Genomic DNA, 10,000 nt, shown 5'->3' with positions numbered 1-10,000 from the left:
TGAGAGTATCTGTTGGTGGTCAATTGCAAAAAAATACTGTGTTTGTCCACCATCCCAATACATCCCCTTACAAACAAAATGACAATGACAAAGCTTTATAGTTGACATGTTTTATATATAAATTAAGGATTTATACACTGGCAATAAAGAAAAAATACAAAACATTTTTTTTTGTAAATCTTACATGACATTTACATATGGAAATGTACACAACATATTTAATAACTTACAAATGCTTTAATTGCATAAAAATATATCTCTTTACGAAAGGTTTGAATATATATATACATCTACATTGGCTCTGAATTTGTTTTATATTAGGAGTAGTACTGATTTATACAGTGAATTGCATTCTAAACTAGTTACCGATTTGTACAGTGAATAGCATTCTAATCTAGTTACCGATTTGTACAGTGAATAGCATTCTAATCTAGTTACCGATTTGTACAGTGAATTGCATTCTAAACTTGTTTGACGTCTTTGACTTTAAGACAAAGTTTCAATATATACCAGATTTAAACAAAGTTTCAATATATACCAGATGCATTTTTCATTGTTGTCAATAAGAAATGTGAGATTGTGATATTACATATTGATAAAACAAAGACATTTGACAAAGAGAATGCCATCGAGTATCAAAACTGTATAAATGTACAAAAGAAAACCTAAATGTTACTGCCATGACAAGATAAGATACACACGGTAGAAACATCTACAGCAGCAATGCTCTACTACGACGTGATCATCTTTGGCAGACATGCACAAGTACGAGCTGCCTTCAGCATGTTCCTCTTCAACGTAAGCAAGGCTGACAGAAAATACAGTAAATCAACGTCCCAGTATGGCACCCTATTCCCTATGTAGTGCACTACTTTTGAACAGGGCCCCAACAGAGTCCTGGGCAAAAGTAGGGTACTATATAGGGAATAGGGTGCCATTTGGGAATCATGCTAAAATCAGCCCCTACCACCCCTCCATAAAAGATAGATGATTTACACACTGTTACTGGTGAAATTATAATCCTGGTTTCTTTAACACTATGCCTATACAATATTAATATTTGACAAGGCACTGTCAGGATTTATTTAATGATTTTACAATGTTCCTTATTCTGTTATGACGAAACTGGCACGTAAAAAACGATGAGATTTTGACGACAATGGCAAATATACAGGAATGTGAATGGGAGGCCGATGATCCTAGACTCTCAAAAGAGAAAAAAAAGTTGCGATCTAGAATACAGAAGGGTTCTTTGGCTGGTCAAGGTAGGAGAACACTTTGCAGAAGCCTTTTGGGATTTTTGGGGGTTTTCATGTAGAAGAAGCCTTTTGGGATTTTTGGGGGTTTTCATGTAGAAGAAGCCTTTTGGGATTTTTGTGGGTTTTTCATGTAGAAGAGGCCTTTTGGGATTTTGGGGTTTTTTTCATGTAGAAGAAGCCTTTTGGGATTTTGGGGGTTTTTCATGTAGAAGAAGCCTTTTGGGATTTTGGGGGTTTTTCATGTAGAAGAAGCCTTTTGGGATTTTAGGGGGTTTTTCATGTAGAAGAAGCCTTTTGGGATTTTAGGGGGTTTTTCATGTAGAAGAAGCCTTTTGGGATTTTAGGGGGGGTTTCATGTAGAAGAACAGCCGAAGAAGCCTTTTGGGGCCGTTTTATTCTAAGAGTGTCCTGTTACAGTAAAAACAAACACCCATTTATTCCAGTCAACATCCATGGGACAGACACAGAGCAACATGTACAGTATGTGCAGTAACTCTCTCAGACTCATTGGCTAGAAGATACACAACAATCTCAACCCCCCCAAGAAACCTCAACTCAGAAAAAAGGAAATTCATGTTCTCTCCATCACACAAAGACAATACTGTAGTTTGATGATAATATTTCTCCTTCAGTTCTCAGTCAGGGTAGACACATGACACATCCTTCAGTTCTCAGTCAGGGTAGAGACAGACACATCCTTCAGTTCTCAGTCAGGGTAGAGACACATCCTTCAGTTCTCAGTCAGGGTAGAGACACATCCTTCAGTTCTCAGTCAGGGTAGAGACATGACACATCCTTCAGTTCTCAGTCAGGGTAGACAGACGATACATCCTTCAGTTCTCAGTCAGGGTAGACAGACGATACATCCTTCAGTTCTCAGTCAGGGTAGACAGACGATACATCCTTCAGTTCTCAGTCAGGGTAGAGACAGATGACACATCCTTCAGTTCTCAGTCAGGGTAGAGACACATCCTTCAGTTCTCAGTCAGGGTAGAGACACATCCTTCAGTTCTCAGTCAGGGTAGAGACACATCCTTCAGTTCTCAGTCAGGGTAGAGACACATCCTTCAGTTCTCAGTCAGGGTAGAGACACATCCTTCAGTTCTCAGTCAGGGTAGCCAGACGATACATCCTTCAGTTCTCAGTCAGGGTAGACAGATGATACATCCTTCAGTTCTCAGTCAGGGTAGACAGATGACACATCCTTCAGTTCTCAGTCAGGGTAGAGACATGACACATCCTTCAGTTCTCAGTCAGGGTAGAGACATGATACATCCTTCAGTTCTCAGTCAGGGTAGAGACATGACACATCCTTCAGTTCTCAGTCAGGGTAGACAGACGATACATCCTTCAGTTCTCAGTCAGGGTAGAGACATGACACATCCTTCAGTTCTCAGTCAGGGTAGAGACATGATACATCCTTCAGTTCTCAGTCAGGGTAGAGACATGACACATCCTTCAGTTCTCAGTCAGGGTAGAGACATGATACATCCTTCAGTTCTCAGTCAGGGTAGAGACATGATACATCCTTCAGTTCTCAGTCAGGGTAGAGACATGACACATCCTTCAGTTCTCAGTCAGGGTAGAGACATGATACATCCTTCAGTTCTCAGTCAGGGTAGAGACATGACACATCCTTCAGTTCTCAGTCAGGGTAGACAGACGATACATCCTTCAGTTCTCAGTCAGGGTAGAGACACATCCTTCAGTTCTCAGTCAGGGTAGAGACACATCCTTCAGTTCTCAGTCAGGGTAGAGACACATCCTTCAGTTCTCAGTCAGGGTAGAGACACATCCTTCAGTTCTCAGTCAGGGTAGAGACACATCCTTCAGTTCTCAGTCAGGGTAGAGACACATCCTTCAGTTCTCAGTCAGGGTAGAGACACATCCTTCAGTTCTCAGTCAGGGTAGAGACACATCCTTCAGTTCTCAGTCAGGGTAGAGACACATCCTTCAGTTCTCAGTCAGGGTAGACAGACGATACATCCTTCAGTTCTCAGTCAGGGTAGAGACACATCCTTCAGTTCTCAGTCAGGGTAGAGACATGACACATCCTTCAGTTCTCAGTCAGGGTAGAGAGACATCCTTCAGTTCTCAGTCAGGGTAGAGACATGACACATCCTTCAGTTCTCAGTCAGGGTAGAGACATGACACATCCTTCAGTTCTCAGTCAGGGTAGAGACATGATACATCCTTCAGTTCTCAGTCAGGGTAGACACATGACACATCCTTCAGTTCTCAGTCAGGGTAGACAGATGACACATCCTTCAGTTCTCAGTCAGGGTAGACAGACGATACATCCTTCAGTTCTCAGTCAGGGTAGACAGACGATACATCCTTCAGTTCTCAGTCAGGGTAGAGACATGATACATCCTTCAGTTCTCAGTCAGGGTAGACAGATGACACATCCTTCAGTTCTCAGTCAGGGTAGACAGATGACACATCCTTCAGTTCTCAGTCAGGGTAGAGACACATCCTTCAGTTCTCAGTCAGGGTAGAGACACATCCTTCAGTTCTCAGTCAGGGTAGAGACATGACACATCCTTCAGTTCTCAGTCAGGGTAGACAGACGATACATCCTTCAGTTCTCAGTCAGGGTAGACAGACGACACATCCTTCAGTTCTCAGTCAGGGTAGACAGACGACACATCCTTCAGTTCTCAGTCAGGGTAGAGACACATGACACATCCTTCAGTTCTCAGTCAGGGTAGAGACATGACACATCCTTCAGTTCTCAGTCAGGGTAGAGACATGATACATCCTTCAGTTCTCAGTCAGGGTAGAGACATGACACATCCTTCAGTTCTCAGTCAGGGTAGAGACATGACACATCCTTCAGTTCTCAGTCAGGGTAGAGACATGATACATCCTTCAGTTCTCAGTCAGGGTAGAGACATGACACATCCTTCAGTTCTCAGTCAGGGTAGAGACATGATACATCCTTCAGTTCTCAGTCAGGGTAGACACATGACACATCCTTCAGTTCTCAGTCAGGGTAGAGACATGACACATCCTTCAGTTCTCAGTCAGGGTAGAGACATGACACATCCTTCAGTTCTCAGTCAGGGTAGAGACATGATACATCCTTCAGTTCTCAGTCAGGGTAGACACATGACACATCCTTCAGTTCTCAGTCAGGGTAGAGACATGACACATCCTTCAGTTCTCAGTCAGGGTAGAGACATGACACATCCTTCAGTTCTCAGTCAGGGTAGAGACATGATACATCCTTCAGTTCTCAGTCAGGGTAGAGACATGATACATCCTTCAGTTCTCAGTCAGGGTAGAGACATGACACATCCTTCAGTTCTCAGTCAGGGTAGAGACATGACACATCCTTCAGTTCTCAGTCAGGGTAGAGACATGATACATCCTTCAGTTCTCAGTCAGGGTAGAGACATGATACATCCTTCAGTTCTCAGTCAGGGTAGAGACATGACACATCCTTCAGTTCTCAGTCAGGGTAGAGACATGATACATCCTTCAGTTCTCAGTCAGGGTAGAGAGACATGACACATCCTTCAGTTCTCAGTCAGGGTAGAGACATGACACATCCTTCAGTTCTCAGTCAGGGTAGACACATGACACATCCTTCAGTTCTCAGTCAGGGTAGAGACATGACACATCCTTCAGTTCTCAGTCAGGGTAGACAGACGATACATCCTTCAGTTCTCAGTCAGGGTAGAGACACATCCTTCAGTTCTCAGTCAGGGTAGAGACACATCCTTCAGTTCTCAGTCAGGGTAGACAGATGACACATCCTTCAGTTCTCAGTCAGGGTAGACAGACATCGTTCAGTTCTCAGTCAGGGTAGACAGACATCGTTCAGTTCTCAGTCAGGGTAGACAGACATCGTTCAGTTCTCAGTCAGGGTAGAGACATGACACATCCTTCAGTTCTTAGTCAGGGTAGAGAGACATCCTTCAGTTCTCAGTCAGGGTAGACAGTCCTTCAGTTCTCAGTCAGGGTAGAGACATGACACATCCTTCAGTTCTTAGTCAGGGTAGAGAGACATCCTTCAGTTCTCAGTCAGGGTAGACAGTCCTTCAGTTCTCAGTCAGGGTAGACAGATGACACATCCAATCTTAAGTATCATCGGCGTTAGAGTGCGTCCAGTACATTGATATTACATACACTGGCAGTATAGAACAGTATTCAAAGAGCGAGACAGCCTTTCTTGTTTCCCTGTCTCTCTCTCTGACATCACACAGTGTGGGAAATGAACAGATCACTTTGATCGACTCACGCAGAGAGGAACTCTTACGTTCCAATCAGATTCGCTTTAGCCAACATCCTCGTAGCTGATGTTTTGATGTGTCGGAGGAGGAACCTCTTTAGAGCTGTCAAATCCACACGCGGCTCCCGGCATTACACCTTGTCATTGGCTGCACAGAGTCTCATTAAGAGAAATCCAATGCAGCCTTGTTTACAAGTTGGAACACTGAAATGTGAGATATAATCTACACCTCGATTAAGGCTGATAGAAATCCTCATTATTTAGTTTGATGATTTTGATCATTTCTAGAAATAGCCTACACTTTCACGGTCTGAACTTCTAACGGGAGTGGGGCGGGGAGTGGCTTCAAGAGCAGCTGCTCACCGATTGGACAGCTCCAACTCAGTTCCACCTCCGACATCGCTAAAACATCAGCTATGTGGGTGCCTGGTATGGCCGGTTAACGGTTGATCTGATTGAGGCCTTAAGTCTGAGACACGTTCTTAAATCAGATTTAAATCAGATTTAAATCAGATTTAAACCTAGCCATGCAGAGAGAGGGGATACATACTACTACTGGGAAGAAAAAAAAAACTAGCAGACAGACCTGGGTTCAAGTAAGATTTGATACATTTGTATTGTATTGTTGTGATCAGACGAATGAGTCAACTCTATATGTATTTTAAATATGTCCTATAAAATCTAATCAAATCAATCGATCGATATCATTTAAAAAATATTTTATTTGGGCTTTATTGAGCTTACTTGTCGCAATTGAACCAAAAAAGAATAGTCGCAAAAGGACAAACCCCCTCCACCTCTCTGGCACTCCGAGGCAGACTAGAGCGAAGGCTAAAGGAATTTGAATAGTACTTGAACCCAGGTCTGAGAACTACAAAATGGAAAAGACTAGGGTTCCATTTGGTTGCCTTAGCGACGCTCCATTGTTTGCGTTGACTGGAGCGTAAACAACTCTGTGTACCAACATGACGGACGGGCATTATTCACAGAGCATCACTCTCAGAGTGTAGTTTAGGAATAACTTCACCAATCAGGTGAAGATGTATTTTTTTTAAAAGAGGACAGTCTCATTTGAACACTGCTTGCTGACTCACCCATCCATCATCCCATACACACACAACTATTGTTCCTGAAGGTGTGCTTTGCTGTTTCCGAGGCCGTCTTCAGAAACTCGTTGCAGAGAGATATTATAAAGACAAGACATCAATTTTTGAAAAACCAAAAGAACTCTCGAGCAATTCCGTCCGTCGCACACGTCAAACACCATCATTAAACCCCGGTGCAGAGTGTTGCATCAGCGCTGCGTTTCTGAACGAGCTTTCTGTTCGGCAAAACCATCAAAACCATCGTCAAACCCCGGTGCGTTTGGTACACACACACACACACACATCTTCAAACCACAGTGCACACGGTGTTGAGGTTGGGGTCGAAGCGAACCACTTTCCCCTCCGCAGACTTGGTGTTGGTGTCGTACATGGGGTTCTCATACGTCGCCTGGCCGTTGTTGTTCTCGTGGACTGAACAGCCGGTGTACTGAGTCTGATCTGTTTTCCTACAATACAGAGTACACACAGTACACACACACACATCTGTCAGTGAGACAATACTACTCCATCAATCTACTGTACAGCTGCTGTTTTTCAAAGCATCAACCAACTTCTCAATGTCAAGAACTTCACTACGAACGGTGGAAACTGAAATATGTTCCACTTCTCTTGACACAACCAAACCCATATTAACTAGACGTGGTCCCGTGTGGCTCGCTGTACACTCACTGCTCTGTGTGGCTCGCTGTACACTCACTGCTCTGTGTGGCTCGCTGTACACTCACTGCTCTGTGTGGCTCGCTGTACACTCACTGCTCTGTGTGGCTCGCTGTACACTCACTGCTCTGTGTGGCTCGCTGTACACTCACTGCTCTGTGTGGCTCGCTGTACACTCACTGCTCTGTGTGGCTCGCTGTACACTCACTGCTCTGTGTGGCTCGCTGTACACTCACTGCTCTGTGTGGCTCGCTGTACACTCACTGCTCTGTGTGGCTCGCTGTACACTCACTGCTCTGTGTGGCTCGCTGTACACTCACTGCTCTGTGTGGCTCGCTGTACACTCACTGCTCTGTGTGGCTCGCTGTACACTCACTGCTCTGTGTGGCTCGCTGTACACTCACTGCTCTGTGTGGCTCGCTGTACACTCACTGCTCTGTGTGGCTCGCTGTACACTCACTGCTCTGTGTGGTGTGGGAGAGAAGCCTCTGCTAAGTGGCGTGTATTATTATGATTGGGTTTACCGAAGCTACGTACCGTTGTTTGTAGAGATAGAATCCCAGGCCTGCCAACACGAGGCCAAAGAAAGGTACCAGGATGGCTATGGCCATAGAGCTACTGTTGGTGACATGAGGAGGACCTGCAGTTGTGATGTTGATCTCTCTCACCTTCATACCTACATGGGGAAGAAACCAGGAGCAGGAGGAGGGGAGGAAGAGGAGGAGGAAGATGATGAGGAAGAGGAGGAAGATGAGGAGGAAGAGGAGGAAGAGGAGGAAGAGGAGGAAGAAGAGGAAGAAGAGAAAGAGGAGGAAGAGGAGGAGGAGGAGGAAGAAGCGGAAGAAGAGAAAGAGGAGGAAGAGGAGGAGGAGGAAGAAGATGAGGAAGAGGATGAGGAGGAAGATGAGGAGGAAGAGGAAGATACAGAGGTGGAAGAGGAGGAGGAAGAGGAAGAAGATGAGGAAGAAGAAGAGGAAGAAGAGAAAGATGAGGAAGAGGAGGAGGAGGAAGAAGAGGAGGAAGAGGAGGGGGAAGAAGATGCGGAGGAGGAAGAGGAAGAAGATTTGGAAGAGGAGGATGAGGAGGAAGAGGAGGAAGAGGAAGAAGAATTGGAAGATGAGGAGGAACAGGAAGATGGGTAAGAAGAGGAAGATGAATTGGAAGAGGAGGAGGAAGAAGAGGAGGAGGAACAGGAAGAGGATGAAGACACAATGTTGGTGGTTACAATTGTCAAATGTGTAATTGTTGTGATACGATTGAGTAAATCCTACCTACCTAGTCTCTGCAGACTGAACTGTCCATAGTCTTTCCCCTGTATGAAGCCTTGTTGTAAATCCTACCTACCTAGTCTCTGCAGACTGAACTGTCCATAGTCTTTCCCCTGTATGAAGCCTTGTTGTAAATCCTACCTACCTAGTCTCTGCAGACTGAACTGTCCATAGTCTTTCCCCTGTATGAAGCCTTGTTGTAAATCCTACCTACCTAGTCTCTGCAGCCCGAACTGTCCATAGTCTTTCCCCTGTATGAAGCCTTGTTGTAAATCCTACCTACCTAGTCTCTGCAGCCCGAACGGTCCATAGTCTTTCCCCTGTATGAAGCCTCGTTCTAAATCCTACCTACCTAGTCTCTGCAGCCCGAACGGTCCATAGTCTTTCCCCTGTATGAAGCCTTGTTGTAAATCCTACCTACCTAGTCTCTGCAGTCCGAACGGTCCATAGTCTTTCCCCTGTATGAAGCCTTGTTGTAAATCCTACCTACCTAGTCTCTGCAGCCCGAACGGTCCATAGTCTTTCCCCTGTATGAAGCCTTGTTGTAAATCCTACCTACCTAGTCTCTGCAGTCCGAACGGTCCATAGTCTTTCCCCTGTATGAAGCCTTGTTGTAAATCCTACCTACCTAGTCTCTGCAGCCCGAACTGTCCATAGTCTTTCCCCTGTATGAAGCCTCATTGTAAATCCTACCTACCTAGTCTCTGCAGACCGAACTGTCCATAGTCTTTCCCCTGAATGAAGCCTTGTTGTAAATCCTACCTACCTAGTCTCTGCAGCCCGAACGGTCCATAGTCTTTCCCCTGTATGAAGCCTTGTTGTAAATCCTACCTACCTAGTCTCTGCAGCCCGAACGGTCCATAGTCTTTCCCCTGTATGAAGCCTTGTTGTAAATCCTACCTACCTAGTCTCTGCAGTCCGAACGGTCCATAGTCTTTCCCCTGTATGAAGCCTTGTTGTAAATCCTACCTACCTAGTCTCTGCAGCCCGAACGGTCCATAGTCTTTCCCCTGTATGATGCCTTGTTGTAAATCCTACCTACCTAGTCTCTGCAGCCCGAACTGTCCATAGTCTTTCCCCTGTATGAAGCCTCGTTGTAAATCCTACCTACCTAGTCTCTGCAGCCCGAACTGTCCATAGTCTTTCCCCTGTATGAAGCCTTGTTGTAAATCCTACCTACCTAGTCTCTGCAGCCCGAACTGTCCATAGTCTTTCCCCTGTATGAAGCCTTGTTGTAAATCCTACCTACCTAGTCTCTGCAGCCCGAACTGTCCATAGTCTTTCCCCTGTATGAAGCCTTGTTGTAAATCCTACCTACCTAGTCTCTGCAGCCCGAACTGTCCATAGTCTTTCGCCTGTATGATGCCTCGTTGTAAATCCTACCTACCTAGTCTCTGCAGCCCGAACTGTCCATAGTCTTTCCCCTGTATGAAGCCTCGTTGTAAATCCTACCTACCTAGTCTCTGCAGCCCG

The 10,000-nt window shown here is 45.1% G+C and overlaps 1 protein-coding gene across 1 annotated transcript in view; it reads right to left on the bottom strand.

Annotated features, from left to right (window-relative positions):
• Window positions 1–3,191: 3,191 nt before the first annotated feature.
• The window catches only part of LOC139572868 (CUB and sushi domain-containing protein 3-like), a 1,528,140-nt gene continuing 1,521,331 nt past the window's right edge, over window positions 3,192–10,000 (bottom strand). The window contains exons 70-71 of the mRNA XM_071395690.1: window positions 7,797–7,935; window positions 3,192–7,048 (exon numbers count right to left, since the gene is read on the bottom strand). Coding sequence (XP_071251791.1) covers window positions 6,889–7,048; window positions 7,797–7,935 — 299 coding nt within the window. The 3' untranslated portion in view covers window positions 3,192–6,888. The remainder of the gene's footprint in view (window positions 7,049–7,796; window positions 7,936–10,000) is intronic.

The sequence above is a fragment of the Salvelinus alpinus genome, chromosome 4, assembly GCF_045679555.1.
Source record: "Salvelinus alpinus chromosome 4, SLU_Salpinus.1, whole genome shotgun sequence".
NCBI classification, from domain to species: Eukaryota; Metazoa; Chordata; class Actinopteri; order Salmoniformes; family Salmonidae; genus Salvelinus; species Salvelinus alpinus.
This window is presented reverse-complemented; position numbering and strand designations above follow the sequence as displayed.